Source organism: Leucoraja erinacea, chromosome 7, assembly GCF_028641065.1.
Source record: "Leucoraja erinacea ecotype New England chromosome 7, Leri_hhj_1, whole genome shotgun sequence".
In the NCBI taxonomy this organism is placed as follows: Eukaryota; Metazoa; Chordata; class Chondrichthyes; order Rajiformes; family Rajidae; genus Leucoraja; species Leucoraja erinaceus.
The window spans coordinates 17750383-17772161 of NC_073383.1; the positions used below are offsets into that span (position 1 = coordinate 17750383).

Below are 21779 nucleotides of genomic sequence, written 5' to 3' on the forward strand. Positions count from 1 at the left end.
TTCTACTTTCCACTTGAACAAAAAACTGCACATGCCAGAAATCTGAAACAAAAACAGAAAATGTTGAGAACATTCTGTCGATCTGGCAGCTTCTGTGTGGAGAAAAACAGTCAATGTTTTTGGGCCTTTGTCCCTTCATCCCTGTCTGTTATTTAAAACACAGTTGTTCTATCAGAAGCAGCCCCAATGCAGTCTTCAATGTAGCTGAGATATTGGATTCCTTGACTCCAGCGAGACTAAGTGCAGACTCGGTGGTTGTTCTACTGAACACCTTTGCTCAGTCCGCCTCGGCACAAGAGATCTCCCAAACACTTTAACTCCCCTTCCTATTCCGCTAATGATCTTTCTGTCCTGGGCCTCCTCCATTGTCAAAGTGAGGGCATGCGTAACTTGGAGGACCAGCACCTCATATTTCGCTTGGGCGTTTACAACCCAGTGGTATGAATATTGAATTCTCTAACTTCAAGTAACCCTTGCATCCTCTACCTGTCCCTCCCCCATCCTAGTCATCGTACTAGTTTCACTGTTGTCCCATTGAGTTCTACTGTGTGTATAACTCATTATCATCTAGCCCATAGCCAACAATGGACCATTGTGGGCACCACCTTTCCTTGATCACCGTTGCTTTTTGCAAGTCTTCCATTCATTTGTCATAAATAACATCTCTATCTTTCCCTTTCCCCTGACTCTCAGTCAGAAGAAGGATCTCGACACAAAACTTCACCTATTCCTTCTCTCCAGAGATGCTGCCCGACCAGCTGAGTTACTCCATCTTTTCGTGTCTGTCCTCAATGTGCTTGCAAATATCTCGACTCAAAGAGTTGAGGGGTGATAGCCAACATAACAAAGTGATGGGGAGAGGCGGGGGCAAGAGCTGTCATGCGATCGTTGGATCCCGAGGAGGAGGGGGTTGAACGTAGATGGAGTCAGGTGGGGGAGGGGAGAGTGGAAGTAGTGACATAAGATGAAAGATTACATGGAGCCAACAAAGGATTGCGGATTATGGAATCTGATAAGAAAGAAAGAGTGAACCGAACAAATTAAAGATGGTGGGCCAAAGGGAACAATGAATGAGGAGAGTGAGTGGATACTGGCCTGGTAGGTAGGTAGGTTTTGGAGGGGAAACAAGCTGGTTGATAGGGGGCTGGGCTGTAAAGAAAAGTTGTGTGTGAGAGGACTTGGGTAGATCAGAAGGAGACAGAAAGGGAGTGGGTTACCTGAAATTTAGAAAATTAAATGTTTATGCCATTGGGTTGTAGTCTGAATATAACAGTCAGAAATTCATGATGCATCTTTATAGGACTTTAATTAGGCCACATTTGGAGCATTGCTTGCAGTTCTGGTCGCCCCATTAAAGAAAGGACGTGGAGGATTTGTTTAGGGGTATCTTGGTTGGCATAGGCGAGTTGGGATGCAAGATCTGTCTCTATGCTGTGACTCCATGACCCTAACGATGAGGTTTGAAAAACATTCACAACTTCAATGATGGTGGAGCTCAACGTTTGTGCAAGATACTGAAGCTTTTATAGTCGTCCTGAGCCAGACGTGTAACTTCAGTTGTCTCTTGCTTGGGTCCCCACATTACAGAAGGCAGTCCTCGGGCAACTTGATGAAGTGAAATGATGTCAAGCAGAGGCTTTAGGCCCCAGCAACATCCCATGTGTTGTTCTGGATATTCGTGATCCAGAGCCGTTTGTACCTCTAGCCAAGATGTTCCAGTAACGTTACAAATCTGGCATCTACTCAAAGTGGGGAGTTGCTCAGATGTCTAACGTGTCCAGTTCACGCTAAGCAGAACAAAAACCAATCTAAACAATTACCTCTCCATCAATCTACTCTCAATCAGAGCGTTGGAATGAGTTTGGACACAGCTGCCAAGCACACACTGACACATAACCAGCCACAGATGGTCAGTTTGGGTTTGGCCTGGCCCTGCCTGGCTCCAACCTTAGTCCAAACATGGAAAAGAACTGAATTCCAGAGAACCAGACAATCACTGTAATCTTTATGAACAAATTTCTCCTCATCTAATCATTCAACCAATGATTTAACAGCTCTTTCCTATCCACACTCAAGTCTTTGTGTAATTTTTATACACCTCCAATTTTCCCCATATCTGCCGCAATCTCAAAGGAAATAACTCCTGCTGATTTAATTTTTCTTTAGAGCTAACATTCTGAGATCCTATCAATAAGTTTGTGAAATTCTTTTGCACATTCTCTGGGGCAGTTATATCCGCTTCGTATCATGGTGATCACTACTCCAGCTTTGGCGCATCTAGTATCTAATACAGTTCCAATATAACCTCCCCACTTTTAGGGGAAAAAAGCATTTTTAAATGTCTGATCAAGCTATGGTTATCATGGTTTAGGGCAATGAAGCTTGCTTGAAAATTATTTGAAACTAAGCGGTGGTAGAAATTATTTTATAGTTGGGAATGAATTCTAAAGTAATTGGGATCAACTCATTTTGCTCGCTACTTGCCCATTTAATACAACAAATCTGTGTGGTATCAAAACTTCTTCTTATCGAGTCCACATCACAAGATTAGAAATTGTTCAGCCAGAGCTGAACACACTTCTCGGCATCTGCAAACAGCGGCGTCTTGCGCTACTTGCGCTTCTAGTGTGTAGTGGTGGAAACAGGGCCGCGATTGTGAACGCTCTTTCATTTACCCCGTGTCAAAAGTATAACAGCACGGTTGCATAGTGGTAGAGTTGCCTCCTTACAGCGTCAGAGACCCGGGTCCAATCCTGACTATGAGTGCTGTCTGTATAGAGTTTGAACGCTCCCCCCCGTGACCGTGTAGGTTTCGCCCGGATGCTCCGGTTTCCTCCCACATTCCAAAACGGTGCAGGTTTGTAGGTTAATTGGTTTCTATAAATTGTACCTCGTGTATGGGATGTTACTAGTGGGGATCGTTGGTCAATGCAGACTCGGTGGGCCAAAGAGCCTGTTTCCACACTATATCTCTAAACTAAACTAAATGTGAAAAATATACATCTTCTAGATGCGCAGGGACGCATCCACAGTGATGTGATCTGGGGTCATCGGGTGTTTCGGGTCTCACAACATCAGCCACCCTTGCCCAGGCGACCCAGCCGGGGTTGATCAGGCCCCGACTTGCATCCCAGCAGCAAGCCCACGGATCAGCCATCTTAATAACTACTCTGCAGGGGTTGGGAGATTCTAGTGCGCGGAGGGACTGGGTCTCTGTGGGGTGAGTCCTGGCCGGGCTCCTTCTGCATCTCACCAGGTTCAAGGCCTGCACGCTGCACCTCTTTCTCCTTCTCCAAGCATTTCATTTTCGCCTGATGGAGTTTTTGGCCATGGTGGTTCATTAGGCCTTCCCTGAGCTTTATTGGGTGTCTTTCTCATGAAAGACACAGACTGGGGAGCTAACCTAGCCTGTCCCGCAAACTGTCTCTCCAGTAGTCACCAAACTATTCTTGGTTGTCACCCAGTCTATTCCTAGGTGCCACCGGCTGAGCCAGACTTCAGTATGAAATATGTACATTTTCTAGATGCACGGGGACGCATCCTCAGTGATCCTCAGAAATAAGAGCTATTGGGAAGTTTGAGTGTTTTTTTCCAACCAGCAGCTTTTTTCCATTGTTTGTTTGGACAGCACCACTGTCCACCTCGGGTTTCAATGACAAGTGGTGGAATATTTTTTCGTCTTCTATTAAATCAAATTCTTAAGCCATCTTTCGTCAATCTTATCTACTCTTTCTTACTAGTTGCTCTTTATGGTGAGGTATGGGTGTTTGGCTCCCTCTACTGACAGTTCCCAATCCCACTGTCTCCCCATCACTTCTAATACTCTGGATATTCTGCCACCTACAGCTCATGTTTTGATTCACCATGTCAAATTCAAAGGATGCAAAGGGTGTGAAGCGCACAAGAACTGCAAGATGGTTTATAGTTGAATGGCTTAAACGAAATAGTAAACACTGCTACACCAAAAGCTCATGAGCTCATATATTTGCACAAGAATTCAGTGCACACACACATTTGTAACAACATAAAAAAATGCACAATACAAGATTTCCGTGCACACGAACTACTAAGAATTAAAGGGAACATTGATATCAAGAGATAAGGGATTAGCAGAGAAAAGTGACACTGAGGTTACAAATATCCAGCAATTATCTTATTGAAAGGAAGCAACGTCTAATCTTATGTTCTTGCGTCAGTGATTCTCAGTGCTGTCGGGATCATGAGAAATGGCAAGAGGCAGGCATCAACAACAGAGTCAGATGAGTCTCGACTCCAAAACCTTACCCATTCCTCTCTCCAGGGATGCTGCCTGTCCCGCTGAGCTACTCCAGCATTTTGTGTCTATCTTCAACAACACTGATGTTGATTCCTGTTCGTCCAGGTAAACTTCCTGCACTGGTGGACCCAGGGTACTGCTGGACCCAGACAAATTTCAAATCACCTCAATGTTATTTGGTCCTTCGGCCTTTTGTGAGTCTAGGGACTGCTGTGTATGAAGGAACTGAGGATGCTGGTTTAAACCGAAGAGAGACACAAAAAGCTGGAGTAACTCAGCGGGACAGGCAGCATCTCTGGAGAGAAGGAATGGGTGAAGTTTCGGGTCGAGATCCTTCTTCAGTCTGAAGAAAGGGTCTCGACCCGAAACAACATCCATTCCTTCTCTCCAGAGATGCTGCCTGTCCCGTTGAGTTACTCCAGCTTTTTGTGTCTATCTTCACCAACAGCTCATTATCATTGACCACACAGAATACCCTGGTAGAGATTAAAAGCTAACCTTGTATGAATTGAGCTCAAACTATGTTTCTTTGATATCATTAAAATAAAACCTCTTTCTATCTCAGCAATTTATTTCCTGCAAGAAAATTGATCCTGTATTCTGTGTACACTAGACTGACCCATACTACAAATAAAACTGTTGTTTACATTTCATCCAGGCTTAATAAACTTAGTTTTAATAGAATGGAGGTGTAGGATAGAATTTATCATTCCGCAAAATTTAAAATAAAGCAGGTTATCAGAAAAACCTCTTCCAATCACACATCCAGAAAGAATGCTGCTTATTAAAGAGCCCATGTTGAATAGACTGCCATCTGCTGGTGCATTGTGTCCACGTTCAGTATGGTTAATGTTAGTCATAAGATCATGTGATCTTAGGTCATTTGGCCCATCAAGTCTACTTGCCATTCAATCATGGCTGATCTGTCTCTCCCTCCTAACCCCATTCTCCTGCAAATCATGAAAGTCCCACTTGCATTGTCCTCGACTATATCCAGTATTTTGAACGTCTTCGACTGTTTCCAGCATCTTCATGCAGCCAGATGAGTTGAAAGGTCTATTGAGGCTGCCTCCTTCCTTCCTTCACCTTCTGCTTCCAGCTAGTGAAGGATTGTGTATGTTTGTGAACATTTGCAGTCACAGGGATTGGCCAAAAAAACATCCCCAAAATGACCTTCTTCAGAGGTTTTGCCATGGCTTGTTGATGCCATTAAAACTTGGAAAGGAACATTATTATGAGATCACCAGCCCTCACAGGGAATCGAAGGGGAGAGACACAAAATGCAGGACAGGCAGCATCGCTGGATAGAAGGAATGGGTGACGTTTCAGGTTGAGACTCTTCTTCAGACTCAATGACTTCTGTTTCCCAGGCCCCCACTCCCTCATCTTTACCATATTATGAATTACAGGGAATGGAGGGGCATGGATCCTGTGCAGACAGAACAGATTAGTTTGATTTGGCATCATGGTTGACAGAGACACCAGGGCCTGTTCCACATACTTGTTGCATTGTTGCTAACATTTGCTCCAGTAATATCCATTCATGAGCCCAAGGTTTACTGACCTTTGTATATGGAACAGAATTTCGGGCAAGGAACTATTTGTGAGAATGTCAATGGAAGAAAGAGAGTGTTCGTACCTTGTAAAATTTAATGGAAGAAAGATATTTGTGCCTGATAAAAAATGTTATGGTGCAGCGGTTGTATTGCTGATCCTGTTAGGGTTGAGTTCCAGAATGTTTGTAGTGCTGTTCTGGTTGCAACTTTGGAAAGTTTAAAAGAATGCAGCAACATTGTTATCGTGTCTGAAGTTGGGTCCAGACCAGAAAGGTCAACCATCCTTTTTCTCCAAAGATGCTGACTGACCCGCTGAGTTACTCCAGCACTTTGTGTCTATCTTTGCCTGTAAGTATAATGGGCAGGGTTTGCAATGCAGTAGCCACTTAATTCAAGTCAACTGTTAGAGAGGACTGGAGTAATAGCTGAGTTGCATGAGGAAGCACTTACACTGGAGAGAAGATTCAGTTTCAGTTTCATTAAATCATAGCACATCTATTACTCACACTTTTCCCCTTTCATCGACGCATACCCCCTGGATATCTCAGGTTTGATCGTTTCAATTAAGCTAGTCTTTGGGGATGAGAGCATAGATCAAGTCAAGTCAAGTCAAGTCAAGTTTATTTGTCACATACACATACGAGATGTGCAGTGAAATGAAAGTGGCAATGCTCGCGGAACAACAAAACAACCAAACAAATTATAAACACAACCATAACACACATATTATTTTACATAATAAATAATAGAAGGAAAAACGTTCTGTAGAGTTAGTCCCTGGTGAGAAAGGCGTTTACAGTCCGAATTGCCTCTGGGAAGAAACTCCTTCTCAACCTCTCCGTTCTCACTGCATGGCAACGGAGGCGTTTGCCTGACCGTAGCGGCTGGAACAGTCCGTTGCAGGGGTGGAAGAGGTCTCTCATGATTTTGTTTGCTCTGGAGTTGCACCTCCTGTTGTATAGTTCCTGCAGGGGGGGTGAGTGAAGTTCCCATAGTCCGTTCGGCCGAACGCACTACTCTCTGCAGAGCCTTCTTGTCCTTGGCAGAGCAATTCCCGAACCAGATGGTAATGTTCCCGGACAAGATGTTTTCCACCGCTGCTGCGTAGAAGCACTGTAGGATCCTCGGAGACACTCTGAATTTCCTCAATTGCCTGAGGTGGTAAAGGCGCTGCCTTGCCTTACTCACCAGTGCTGAGGCGTGTGATGACCATGTCATATTCCATATTCAGATTTCCATGGCCTTGCGTATATGTGTAGTGAAAATCCACAGGCTGGATTATTAATGCAAAATTTTAAAATTAAATGACCTCACAGCAGGGATGAAAATTGAATTTAGCAAGTAATCCAAAATTTAAAAAGCAGTTTCAGTAATGATGACTACAAACTAACAGAGTCTTCGAAAAACTGAAGGCTTTTGAACCAAGATGTCACCTGTCCATGTTCACCAGAGACTCTGCCTGACCTGCTGACTCTTGGCTTTCTTTCCCCCAAAATACATGATGAATTAAATGTGAATAGGCCAATGGCCTACCATCTGCACCAGTGGATGGCAGACACTGAGATGTTGCAAATATCTCCAACACAAGGTAGGAAGCAGCCATCTGCCTCACTTTGCTCTGAGGTTGCAGTTGTGATTGGAGGAGCAGGTGACTGATTTTAGTCACGAGACACTATTTGCCAGCTAGATGTGGCTTTAGTGATTATCAATACAGCGGTACAGCATCAGCACTAGCAACCCATAGCTATTCATTGTGCTCAAGGGCAGGGAGTCAGTCCCAAGGTTCCGCCTCACCAACCACACACACCAATGCAATAGCTCGTGTATCTACAATCAATCACCAAGGACAAAGAATGTCTGGTGATTTTCTTTTCGTGTTCATTCATTCACAGGACGTGGACATTATTTAATGCTTGTCCCCAGCTGCTTTTGAACTGTGCGGTTGTTAGGCTATGCCATGGACTGAAGTCAACCACATTGATTTGGAAATAAGAGTTGCATGTAGATCAAAATGAGCAATAACACTTGTTCGTCTAATGGCCAATTAATTCCATGAGGGAAATCAGTAATGTATCTCGATGTTAGCGATGCCTACGGAATTCTGTGCAGAATGGTCTTCTGCTTTGCTTGCATGTTAATTGAGAGTACTGGAGGCCAAGTATAAATTGAAGCACTATGATCTAAAGTGCTTGCTGAATGACCCCCCCCCCCCCCCCCCCCCCCCCCCCCACCACCAGAAAACACATCTATGCTAACACACCTGTGGATGTTTCCACTAGTGGGAGAGTCTAGGACTAGAGGCCATAGCCTCAGAATTAAAGGATGTTCTTTTAGGAAGGAGATGAGGAGACATTTCTTTAGTCAGAGGGTAGTGAATCTGTGGAATTATTTGCCACAAAAGGCTGCGGAGGCTGTCAGTGGATATATTTAAGGCAGAGATAAATAGATTCTTGATTAGTACAGGGGCCAGAGGTCATGGGGAGGAGAATGGGGTTAGGAGGGAGAGATAGATCAGCCATGATTAAATGGCGGAGTAGACTCCTATCCCTTATGACCTTATGCCTACAATAGCTATGGTAATAACGTTGTCAGGTTGTTCAGAATGGTAAGAGATTGGTTTGAATTTTGCAATGCCTGTTTGACTTAAATTAGAGTTAAGATTTTAAACTTGGTGTGGTAAAGCCAATTTGCTAATCCTCAGCCATCCACCATCACCAAGCCCAATAAATGAGAGAGGCAGCCTTAACAGCTTCCATATTAAAACTAATTCCCTGGTTAAAAATAGATTTCCTGAAGAAGGAATTAGAAAATCAAGCAATGTGTTTTCATCAGAAAACACAACAGAAATTTAGTTTTAGTTGCTTGTCTAAGTGAGCACTACAAGCATCAACAACTTTTGTACTCTCACTATGTACAATTTTGCACTCTCAATATTGACTTCCATTGAAATCAAACCGATTAAACATTGGGAGTTGATTCTATCCGGAAGTGGCGGCGCTGTTGACAGCTGCGGCTCGCCTGCAACCCGTCAGTTTTTACTTTTTGTTGTTGTTTTCTTTTGTCCTGCTTTAGTTACATTTTAGTTTATTAGGCTGTGTATGTGTGTGGGGTGGGGAGGGGGGAAACTTGTTTTTTGTCTCTTCCTTTGGGGGAATGCGACTTCTTCTTGTCGTATCCCCCTTCTTTGCCTCCGTCTGCGCTGAGGCCTAATATGCGGCCTCCAACTGCGACCGACCTTGAGGCTCCGGAGGCAGAGCCAGTCAGGACTTGCCAACGCGAGGCTGGCCGACTTTGGGGCTGAGGTGGCGTTGGTGGCCCGGCTTCGGGGCTGCGGCGGCGTTCCCCTGAATTCGGGGCTCGGCCGCAGGCCCAGTGGATGACATCGTCGGGAGCTCGCGGGTCACAGGTTGGTGACCTGTTTTTCTGGAGCTCCCGCAACTACAGCTGCGTCCGCTGGACTGGAGGGCGGCAGCTTCGACCACCCTGGGCCACGGAGCTTGAACCAGCCCGTTCGCGGAGCACGGTTGAACCGCGGGACTTGCCATCATCCAGCGGGGTCACAACAACGGAGGCCTGGATCGCCTCAGCGCAGAGGGAGACCAAGGAGGGGAGACATAGATTTTTTCCTCCATCACAGTGGGGAGGTGCCTGGTGAACTCACTGTGGTGGATGTTAATTTGTGTTTATTGTGTGTTTCGTTATTTATTATTATATGTATGACTGCAGACACGAAATTTCGTTCAGGCCGAAAGGTCTGAACGACAATAAATGAATCTAATCTAATCTATATTTGTTTTATGCATATGGCTAAAAGGTTCACTTCTTTACAATCTGGTCTTCCAACAAGGTCTTCTGAGTGCAGTTCTGGTCATCTCATTACAGGAAAGATGTGGAGGCTTCGGAGAGGGTGCAGACATAATTTACCAGGATGCCGCTAGATGAGAAGGTATCAGCTACAAGGAGAGGATTGGCCAAATGTGGATTGTTTTCTCTGGAGGGTTGGAGGCTAAGAGGAGACCAGATACAAGTTTATGAAAGGCAGAGATAGGATGGATAGAAGTGTCTCGACCCGAAACGTCACCTATTCCTTCGCTCCATAGATGGTGCCTCACCCGCTGAGTTTCTCCAGCATTTTTATCTACCTTGGATGGGTAGTCAGAATCTTTTTCTCCCAGGCTTGGAATATCAAATGCCAGATAGACAGCTTTAAGATCAGAGGGCTAAGTTTAAAGGAGACTAGACCAAGTGCAGACCCGTTGGGTCTGCTCCCCCAATGGTGTGATCCCCCAACCCAATATTCCACCATGCACCCGTCTCCTCCAATGGAACTGAAGCCGTTCTCAAAAGTAAGATTCCAGCATTGCCCTGCCTCTTTTAAAAAAAAATCAAATGGCACCTCCCCTGCCTGCTGCAGCAGTGAAAAGTTCAGTGTTCCTGTCTTGCAACTTTGTTTCGAAGTGTGTTGGAAGCTGACATGTAAATGGAGAAGCCTGTTTATTTTTGAAATACTTGGGGGTGGGAGGGGGGGGGGGGGGGGGGAGAAGGATTTGATGAAAAACGTGTACTTCAACATGACGAAATGAAATGAGGAGCGGACACTTAGAAAGAAAAGCAAAATCTCTACCGAATTGGAAAATATCTCGGAGATTGAGCGTCTGGATTGGGCGTGGCAATGAATCAAAGGAAGAAATGCAGTCGGCAGCCGTACATGCAAATGAATCCATTCCGATTGGACATCTGCGAGCATCGGCCATTCCGATTGGACATCTGCGAGTATCGGGCACGAATCGAAAGGCAGGAAGGGCGCCGGTCGGCAGTCGGTCGGATGGCCCCAGAGTTTTATAGATATAATATAGATGAGCAGGGCAACACAGGGTGTCTAGTGACGGGAATGTGCTGCCATGGTGGGAGCAAATACGATAGAAGTGTTTAAAAGACATTAGATGGGCACGTGACTATGCAGGGAATGGAGAGATAATTTGCCATTATGTTCGGCACTGATATCATGAGCTGAAGTGTTTTTTTTCTGTGCTATATTGTTCTATGTAAAAGTTTAAAAAAGATAATATACCAACCTGAGGATATTTATTTCACAGAGGTTCCGACTGGCATTAGGGCACTAACACCAAAATAGTGACTAAAATCTCGAATAATACCATTTAATAGCCACTAATGATCTTTTTAGGCGACTGCAGGAGACTATGCAGTTGCCACATGTTCTCAGGTGGTTGCAGCGGGAGAGTTGCCTTCATGGTCGTGAGGAGTTCCCGCGTTCTGGGACAAGTTGAAAAATTAACGGCGACTAGAATGAAGCCGTCAGGGAGAGTAGCGAGAATTCTCGTGCCGTAGGTGGGTTGCCAGGAGGTCAAAGGTTCTCATAGGTTGTAGCCGGTGGTGACTGGTGAATTTCATTGGCTCATTGGGAGAAAAAAAACGTAAGCAGTAGTTTTCAGAACCAAGGATAAACGACCGGTAACGTTAATGTCGGCCAAGTTTCACAACCGCGTGTGTGTGTGTCTGCGCAAAATGAAGAATCAATATTTGTGAACCATATTCCAATTTTATTAAGTTGAAACAATTGTAGAAACAATTGCAAGTGGAATTACAAAATATCCTACCCATTTTATAATTATTCTGTCTGAATCTCTCTGTAAATGGACAAGACTAAAACAGTGATAGATTATCTGCTTTCTGACGGAACGTTTCACTGTAGTTTTTGCTTGTATTTATATTTTCCTTTAATACCACTGAGACTTAATCTCTTAAATCCATCTGTAGATTGAGCAGCTCAAATATGAGACTTTAGTGATGAATGCTGGTCTGATCCAGCCAACTTGCACCAGAAGTGAGTTAAGGCATGTGTGAAACATTCATTTGAAAGAAAGAAGTATGCTTATTCAAACTAAAAAAGACCCAGGAAGCAAGACCGAGTATTCTGACTTCTTTAAAAGGTAATTTACAAAATAGATACAAATTCATTTCTTAGTGTTTGTCTAATATAAAATATATGACTTGGGGTGGTCGCATTATGTCAAAATAAACAGCTAGCTTTATTTGAGAATAACGTTCGCGGAATCTGCATAAAATGCAACAAATTTTGTAAGAATTATTTCACCGCAAGTAACCTTAAATCTACACTAATGCCATGGACAGCAAATGATTCAAGCTGCCACGCAAACCAAAAGCATTTCATAATTAGGAGATTTTCCTGCACAGCAAGAAATAGTTTCAACCCTTCTCTTCCATTGCACAACTGAACACCATGTCACCATATCCAAAACTGTAGTCAAAATACCACTTTAAAAATCACCATTGTACAGTGTTATGCATTAGCAGCTGATCAGTCGCCAAAAGTTGATCAGAATAGATAGAATAAAATACAGATAACGCAAATACTAAGAACTTATTGGAAAGCATCAGGTACTAATATATATTTCATATTCATTTATAAAGAGTGTTTTACTCTGGCTTCCAATTGAAACTGTTTCATCAACATTAAATTGGTAAACCTAATTCAATGAGCCTATGGCACACAAAATAATTGGTACAAAATTAATTGTGTTTTACCACAACCAGAATAATTATACACTAATTTGCAATGCTCATACAAACTGCTTTACAGAAACAGCACACTAACAGTTGAAAAAATCCAGCTATTCGCCAAAAGAAAGATACTCATGTTGGACATCCTAGGTCACTTATTTTTGTAAACCAGACTTCTAATGATTATTGTTTTAGAATTCATGCATAAATCATTTCCTTTTGCAAACAAAGTAGTCCTTCTCGCATCATTTACATCAGTGCATAATATCACCAGTGATCCTTTTAAATTCCTACACTAGCAAACCAAATTACAGCAGAAACTGCTGGTGCAAAGATGTTCCAATTTCCCAATTCACTTATCACCGTAAATGAATGAATGGTGTGATACTCTTAGTTAATCTACTAAATACTCAAAACAGTTCAGACATATTTTAACATAGTAGGCTAATGTTGTCAGATATTACCACATATCAAAAATGAAAAAATGTGCCAAAATATGAGGTATCAAGGAATCCATCAGTAACTTGGAACGATTTTTTTTGTGCCCTCAGCTCATTACATTTTATTTATGCATGGATAACCTAGTTTGCAGAATGAGTTTCATCTAGTATTCCTTGACCAGAACAGAACATGGTTGTTTCATTATTTCTTGATGATATTGCAGTTTCAGTTGACATTACCACTTCTGGGGAGAAATGTGATTCAATTTTATAGTTCATCCTGAAAAAGGAAAATTATAACAAATATGAGGAACACAATTTTATTTAGTTTTAGTTTAGAGAGATACAGCATGGAAACATGCCCTGCAGCTCGATCACCCGTTCACACTAGTCTATGTTATTCCACTTTCGCACCCACTCCCTACTCACTAGGGATCAATTCTACAGAGGCCCAATTAACCTACAAACCCGCATATGTTGGGGACGTGGTAGTGAAAAAGGATCAAATCCAGGTCGATGGCACTGTGAGGCAGCGGCTCAAGGTTGCACCACTGGTTGCCCCTATTTAACTAAGTATTCGTAGATCAAATTACAATAAAAATCCACGGAGCTTATTCTTCAGCGGAGCAAATAGACGATAAATCTTAAACTTCAAGCTGGAGGATCATTTGGGGACATGTTGGTTTCCCGAGAGCCAATTAGAAACTGGATGTCCCCGACAAGTTAATCCAAGAAAATATATTGAAATTATTACATTTAAGAAACATCCAACTCCAAATTGCTACTTGCTCTGGGTTTGTGTCAACAGGACAGGCAGCATCCCTGGAGAACATGCATAGGTGATGCTTTAAGTCGGGGCCCCTCTTCAGACTGGTTGTGGCTGGGGGGAGGGGGGGGGGGGGGGGGTAGAGAAAGATAAAGGGGCACAGGATAAAGCATGGCAGGTAATAGGTGAAGATAGGTGAGGGAGTATTTTGTTAGGCAGAAGGCTGGTCAAAAGTCAGAGATGAAACTGATTTTATCCCCACCACTCCTCCATCTGGCTTCACTATCTGTAACTCTTCAATCCTTTTGTCTCATACCTTTTTAATCATCTCTGGCTTTTGTCCAACCATCTGCCTATCAACCCTCCCATTGGCAGTGTTGACCTATACCTGCTGGGCTTTGCCCTGCCCCTCCTCTCTTCTAGCTTTCTATTCCTACCCCCCACAACAACAGTTTGAAGAAGGGACCTGACTCGAAAAGTTACCTTTCCATGTTCTCCAGTGATGCTGCCTGACCCATTGAGTTACTCCAGAACTTTGTGGGGTTTTTTTTATCCAAAGGGGATCACAAGCATCAAACCTCCCTCATTCTGTTGCATGGCACTGCAATCTAATCTACACTGTTTAAAAACGGATAGTTCATAATTACCTTTTTTGTTGAAAATGTGCCCATCTTTGGTTGCAGCTCATCTAATCGTTTTCTTAGTAGCTCAGATATCACTTTAGTATCTCTGGTGTTTATATATTCACCTGTGGCACTTTTCTGTAAGGTACAACATTACATACTTCGCTGAGCAAAACTACATATCACAAAATTGTGGACAGTACATCAGTAACCAGGAAGTATATATACATTTATAATTTACAATGACAGAATATATCGCCATTGTTCTTGACAATGCAAATCCCTAAATTTCAATATGGAAAATGGAAATTATATTTTTAGATGCAGAATGGAAGCTGCTGTATATCCATCTTTATTTTGGCCACGTGACCTAGGGTAGACATCTATGAATATGTGCTTTGTATTCATTAGCATATGCATTTGTGTAGGAGACTTAGGGCACAATAAGTTATTTTGGCTCCCTGTCAGCTATTTTCCGGTAATAATTTACCATATTGACAGCAAAACGTCAAGAAAGCTGATTAATTGCTCTTCCATTTGCTTTTTTCACAAATGGCATATTATCACAGAGCTTAATGTTAAATTCTTCACAGAATATTGGAACTGAAATTTGATGGTGCAATTATCATTTGAATAGGCTCTTATATACACCAGTCATTTCTCGGGCTCAGAAAGTAGAACAAAATGTCCAATGTTAATTTGTGTGCAGTAAAATTACTAGTCTTCAAAAATCTCAAATGCCACATTTATTTCCCTTTTTCCTATTTGATCAATCCAATCTCTCTTTCCATTTTTTGTATCTAATTTGACTAATTTACCTTCTTTCCTGCTTCTTCATTTACCTTAATCTTGGCATCATGATCGGTACGCACATTGTGGGCCGAAGAAGCTGTTGAGCTGTACATCTTTACATTTTGGTAGATAAAAGGAACTGCCAAAGGCAGCTTCTCCGGCGAATATGGATAGGTTGCGTTTTGGGTTGGGGCCGTACTTCAGTCTAAACATCATCTATCTGTGTTATCCAGGGATGTTGCTTGACCTGCTGAATTACTCGAGCACTTGGTGTCCTTTTACATTCAAATCTTGTTGATTAAAGGGAATTATGTAGCTGGCCCCAACCTCAGTTGACCAATTGCCACATTGCCCTCGTTTCTTTGTTGCCAGCTTGCTTTTCTAGCAGATTGCAACGTAAAACTCATTTCATACGAATAAATACCTATAGCGGCCAGCATGTGAAGCCCCAGACCAACAATATCCAGCCCAATTGTTTACCTTCTTTTCACCTTGGAAAGGATAGAATTTAACTGTAGGATATGCTCTGATTCCAGCAGTTTGACAAATATGTGGGTTATTCTGACAATCCATCTTTCCTGCGTTTACTTTGCCTTTGAATGACTGAAAGAAAACAGCATTTATATTAAATGAACAATGAATGATCTGTTAACATTCTACCAATACCACATTTTTCATATTATCCATGTCAAAAGTAGGCATTCAAAAGACACAACACTTTTGTAAATGTCTTCATTGTAATGCTAAAGTTTAAACTGGATACTTACAATGTACAAAAGGAATTAGCGGGTATTTAGATCATGAATAGCACTTAGTAGGCCCACTATTTCAATGTATTATGGGGGATAGATACAATGAACACACTTAACTATACAAAATTCAATATGAAGTTGAGGATTCAATGGTTATTTAGGAAGTGTGAGATTTATTCCCAGCAGCAATTAATGTACTGGCTTACTCACATTTTTGTTCTGTTCACAAAATACCCTTGGGCCAAGAGGAAAAAGTTCAATTGAATAGATTGAAAAACAAACTCAAATCCAATCCAGCTGTGAGGAAATGAATGGAACATGAAAGACACAATTGAACCACAGGCTTAAAATCCACTGCAGCCAAATAATTTAGTTATATTTGTGGAATGTCCATTGCAATATTTGTTTTACATGTTACCAACAGCTTGGTGCAACAGTAGGTGGTATGAACTACAGACGCTGATAATGTGCTGGTAATCAGTTCCAGGGTGTGCTGATAGTTGTAGATATCACTACATCCCTTGGAATGGTTGTTTGTTTTAAAACACATATAGGAGTGAGAAAAATGTTTTTGCAGAAAAGCTATGCAAAGATTAGCTTTTTAAGTTTGTGAAGGAGCAGGCATGGAAGACAAACTCATGGCATTTACAAAAATTGAAACCAGGCTTCTTTGTCTTGATCAATTTCACAATTATCACCATTGTCTGCAGGTCACATTGTATAAAATCCATTTACATTTGGATCAAACTTCTGGAAGTTTCTAACAGCAACATGGAAGCGCCATCACAGTAATAACAGTAATTCAAAGAATTCCCCACCATTATTTACCAAGCCAAGTATGTTACCTGGAAGTAAATTTCATCACATTGGAAGATCAAATGATTTAGAAATACCGCACCTGCACTTGTATGCATGATATAAATAATCAGTCCACCCTTCCAGAAAGATTTTCCCCTGTTCCTCAGAGAACTAATAATAGAGTAAACTCTCACTTTGAAAATTGATCACCCTTTCTGAATATTCACAAGTATATTCAAAACAGCATGGCAAAAATAGATCTCTATCAGAACTAGTTTGTTCATCTTCTTTGTAAACAGAAACTTGTGAATTTGAATAATATCACTCTACATATAGTTCTGCTATGATGCTACAGTTGCTTTATGGAAAAATAATTGTGTCAATGGGGAGGGTTAGGAGCCAGAGAGTTTCATGCTCGTAATAACAAAGATTTTTCACCCCACAGGATTTCCATAATTAAAAGGTCTTATTTTTGTTACTGCAAGCTAATAATACTAAAGGTTGTATGTTACTTTGTTTAATAGGGTATCATTGGATAAGTCAATAGAAGTGTTAGAATTCCGATTACTGTGGGTGGGGTGGGGTTACATATAAACCTTTTCACCAAAAATATTTTTTGCAAGGCAATTTTATTCTGCTTGTCAATTTCCAAAGTAGCTTTTAAATAGTTCTCTTGTTTCTTAAAACAATTAAAGAATCAAATTATTTTGTGCAAAGTAAGAGCTGAACTTTCAGTAAACCACATTTTTTTTCTCTCCCACAAATTACTAATTTTGTTCCATTCTGTTTGTCGTTTTTATTGCACAATCCGCAAGCATTGTCAATTTTCATTTCACTGCACATCTCGTATGCGTATGTGACGAATAGACTTGACTTGACTAATAACGGATCATGGAATGTCTTAAAATAGGTAATTTCAGTGAGTCCATCATTTCAGCCCTATTTTCTCATAATTAACATTGTTAGTAGTTAGTATTGTCAATAAATTTGCAATGCCACAAATATTGGTGGTATAGTGCACGGTGAGGAAGGCTACCTACATTTATAACGCATCTAGATCATTCGGGCAGACGGGGCAAGAAATGATAATAGAATTTAACTCTGACAAGTGTGAGGTGTTGCATATTTCTCTCCAACTCACACTCGTGCCCGAGCCAAACTACTGACCGATTGTGTATAGCTGTGGCCCAAGTACTAATTCCTGCACTAGTCACATCTACCAACCTGAGAAAGACTTGTTTATTACTATTCTTATTTCTGTCTATTAAGCAACTCTCAATAATTGGCACTGTATTAACCCCAAGTTCACTTGCTTTACTCTCGTTGATCTATCTCTTGCATGAGACCCGATTTAAAAAAATCTAAAAATCCAAACGAAATGAAATGAAATGATTGAAATGATTCAATTAATTGTCATTGTCAGTGTACAGTACAGAGACAACGAAATGCATTTTTAGCATCTCCCTTGAAAGGGAGACACAGGGCGTCGCGGTGTGCCCGCGTCACCTACTGGGTGACACCTTACCTACATCACACATCACCTACTGGGTTTTCCTTAGCTATTATACGTCGCACCCTCAAAGAATTTCAATAGATTAAAGAAATATGATTTCTCTTTTCTAAATTCTGTTATTCTTTTCCAAGGTGGCCTGTTATTACAGCCTTCATTGTACATTCCCTTACGACTGGTGATATAGACACAAAAAGCTGGAGTAACTCAGCGAGACAGGCAGCATCTCTGGAGTGAAGGAATGGGTGATGTTTCAGGTCGAGCATTCTTCTCGACCCGAAAAGTCACCCATTTCTTCAGTTTTAACCAGCATCTGCAGTTCCTTCTTACGCCTTAATACTGGTGTTGGTGATTCCCTTTTCCCTCTACCTCTTTTTTTAGATAGGGAGTCATACCTGGACCATTCGAGGCCCTGCAGAATGTTGAGAGAGGATGAACAATGTACTTACTAGCTATTTAGCCCTTTCTTTCTTATGCTGGGATCAAGATAATTGGTTCCATGGATTTTATCAGCTCCCAGCAATGTCACTTGAATCTTTAGTATTTTTGGAAAAACTCTGTGGCAATCTTAACCGAAGAAAACAATGTACCTGCTTAATTCCTATAGCATTTCCACATTCCCCATTATAAATTATCCTGCCCCTGTCCGTAAGGGACTCCATTTGTGCTCACTACTATTGTTTACCTACCCTTAGAAGCTTATACTTTGTTCTTCTTTTTACATTTTAGAGATACAGTGTTGAAACAAGCCCTTCTGCCCAAATTGTCTGCGCTGCCCAACGATGACCTTGTACACTAGCACTATCCTACACACTAGGGCAATTTTGACAGAAGCCATTTAACCTGCAAACCTGTTAGTCTTTGGAGCGTGGGAGGAAACAAGGGCACCCGAGAAAACCCACGCAGGCACAAGGAAAACGTACAAACTCCTTACAGACAGCACTCATAGGCAGGATCGAACCCGGGTCTCTGGCACTGCAAAGCAGCAACTCTACCACTGTGCCTCCCTTTTATTATACTTTGTCTTACTTTATTAACTTATTTGTCCTCCTTTACGGAGTTCTAAAGTGTTTTCAGTCCTCAGGTAAACTGCTATCTCTACTAAACAATGCATATTCTGCAGAAGTGTTTTTTGTGCTCATCTGGCTGAGTTCGGAAAACGCACAGTCCTCACTGAATTTCAGATAGTGAGGAGTGAGTCCATGATAGAATTTTAAAATAGTAACACAAGAGATGGCAGATGCTGCAAGAACAATCTGCAGCAAAAATTTATTTTACCATCTCCAGCTTTTTGTTCTCCAATTACCTCTACCTGCCTCTGTTACTTCCGTCATCTGACTGTGATCTGCTAATCAACCCATCCTCATCTGTATTTGCATATTTGTTTGCTAGCTCTTTCCTTTTCCTCCATGTCTTTGTACTGGCTACTTTCCATCTACCGTTCCAGTCCAAATGAAGGCAACATGTCAGCCGTCCACCTCTCCACAGACGTTACCTGACTCGCTGGGTTCCACTAGTGCCTCTTTTTTGTTTCTTTTTGCTGCAGAATTAAATGATTTTGTGGGACATGATGAAGATTGGCAAGGTAGATAAATGGAATTCTACCAGTTTGCAGCAGAGGTTTGGACGAGTTCCGATATAGCGAGGGTAAAAAAAGTGAGATTGGTGAAGAAATGACGGAGCTATTTGGCAGAATACAAAACTTGCAACCTCAGCCTTACAATCTCACAACCATTCTTCACCTCATCAATTGAATGACACAGACATTTTATATATTCCCTTATTTTATCAAAAGAATAATGTAGAAAGATAAAACTATTCAACATCATTTTGCAAAAACATTAAAGCACAGAGTATGAAGAAAGATCTCAACCCAAAACGTCACCTCTTCCTTTTCTCCAGAGATGCTGTCTGACCCACTGAGTTATGCCAGCATTTTGTGTCTATCTTCAGTTTAAACTAGCATCTGCTGTCCCTTCCTACACAAGCACAAAGAAACATACCGTTCGACATTGCAATGACAAGATAATTACCTTAGCAAGAAGTTCAAACTCTGGAGCAAAGTTCTGACAAGGACCACACCAAGGTGCATAGAAATCAATGATCCAGTGGTCCTTTCCCTTTAATACTTTGTCTGTAAAGTCTGCTGGTGTTAATTCAATGGAGCTTTGAGGAAGGAACCTGGACAAATAAAAAGTCAAGTTTGAAACGGAACTGCAGTTGCTGGTTTACACAAATGGCCACAAAATGCTGGAGTAACTCAGCAGGTCAGGTAGAATCTCCGAAGAACATGGATAAGTGAAGAATGGTCTTGACCCGAAAAGTCACCTATCCATGGTCTCCAGAAATACTGCCTGTCCCGCTAAGTTACTCCAAAGCTTCATGTCCTCAAATGAAAGTTGATCAACTAAAAATTGAAGGTGAATATTTAGCAGTTTGTGCTGAGTGCCATTTATCTCCACCTTCTTTGCACTTAAAGTTACATGAAAACATTGCATGTAGAGGAACTCTTTAGCCTGTTCAACCAAATCATAGCTGAACTGTATCTCCACCTCATTTTCATATCCTTGATCTGCACCCCATGATCTTAATCGTATACTTCAATTCGTTCATTGTCCACCATTTTTTTTGTGGGAAATGAATTTTAGATACCTAGGTAAGACTTAATAGCCATTCTTAAATTTGGATCTGTATAAAATTTGCAATGATTTTTCCAAGGCCCTGTACAGAAACACTACTTTTTCCTTTGCATATCCTAACTCCCTTCAGATATCACCCAACTTCCATAAGACTTTGTGTTAAGTCATAGTGCTACTGTGTGGAAACAGGCCCTTCGGCCCAACTCGACCACACTGGCCAATATGTCCCAGCTACACCAGTCCCACTAGTTTGGTCCATATCCCTCCAAACCTGACCTATCCATGTACCTGTCTAACTGTTTCTTAAATGTTGGGATAGTCCCTGCCTCAACTACCCCCTCTTGCAGCTTGTTCCATACACCCACCACCCTTTGTGTGAAAAAGGCACCCCTCAGATTCCTATTAAACCTTTTCCCCTCCACCTTAAACCTATGTCCTCTGGTCCTCGATTCATCTACTCTGAGCAAGAGACTGTGCATCTACCTGATCTATTCCTCTCATCATTTTATACACCTCTATAAGCTCACCCCTCATCCTCCTGCGCTCCAAGGAATAGAGTTTCAACCTAGCCAACATCTCTCTATAGCTCAGATCCTCTAGTTCTGGCAACATCCTCGTAAATCTTCGCTGTATACTTCTGCATAATTTTCATGCAGACTCAAAAAGAACTTCAGCCTACTAAGTCCTTTTGAGGTGTAATCACACTTGTAATCCAGGAAATGAAACGGCCTACTTTAGTCTAGTTTGGAGATACAGTGTGGAAACGGGCCCTTCAGCCCACCAAGTCTGCACCAACCAGCATTCACCCATACAAAAGTGCTATCCTACACACTAGGGACAATTTTACAGAAGCCAATTAACATTCAAACCTGCACGCCTTTGGAATGTGGGAGGCCAAATTTGGACCAAAATTGCACTCTTGAAGACTGAAACGGGTCGATTTATTATGGGGAACAAGGAAATGGCAGATGAGTTGAACAGATACTTTGGATCCGTCTTCACTAAAGAGTCTTAAGAGTCACAAACAATCTTCCTGATGTACCAGTGGCCAGAGGATCTGGGGTGATGGAGGAACTGAAGGAAA

The 21779-nt window shown here is 41.8% G+C and overlaps 1 protein-coding gene across 1 annotated transcript in view; it reads right to left on the reverse strand.

Annotated features, from left to right (window-relative positions):
* Positions 1 to 11372: 11372 nt before the first annotated feature.
* The window catches only part of dnajc10 (DnaJ (Hsp40) homolog, subfamily C, member 10), a 44101-nt gene continuing 33694 nt past the window's right edge, over positions 11373 to 21779 (reverse strand). Inside the window, exons 20-23 of the mRNA XM_055637849.1 lie at positions 20090 to 20237; positions 15477 to 15599; positions 14229 to 14342; positions 11373 to 13095 (exon numbers count right to left, since the gene is read on the reverse strand). Coding sequence (XP_055493824.1) covers positions 13084 to 13095; positions 14229 to 14342; positions 15477 to 15599; positions 20090 to 20237 — 397 coding nt within the window. The 3' untranslated portion in view covers positions 11373 to 13083. The remainder of the gene's footprint in view (positions 13096 to 14228; positions 14343 to 15476; positions 15600 to 20089; positions 20238 to 21779) is intronic.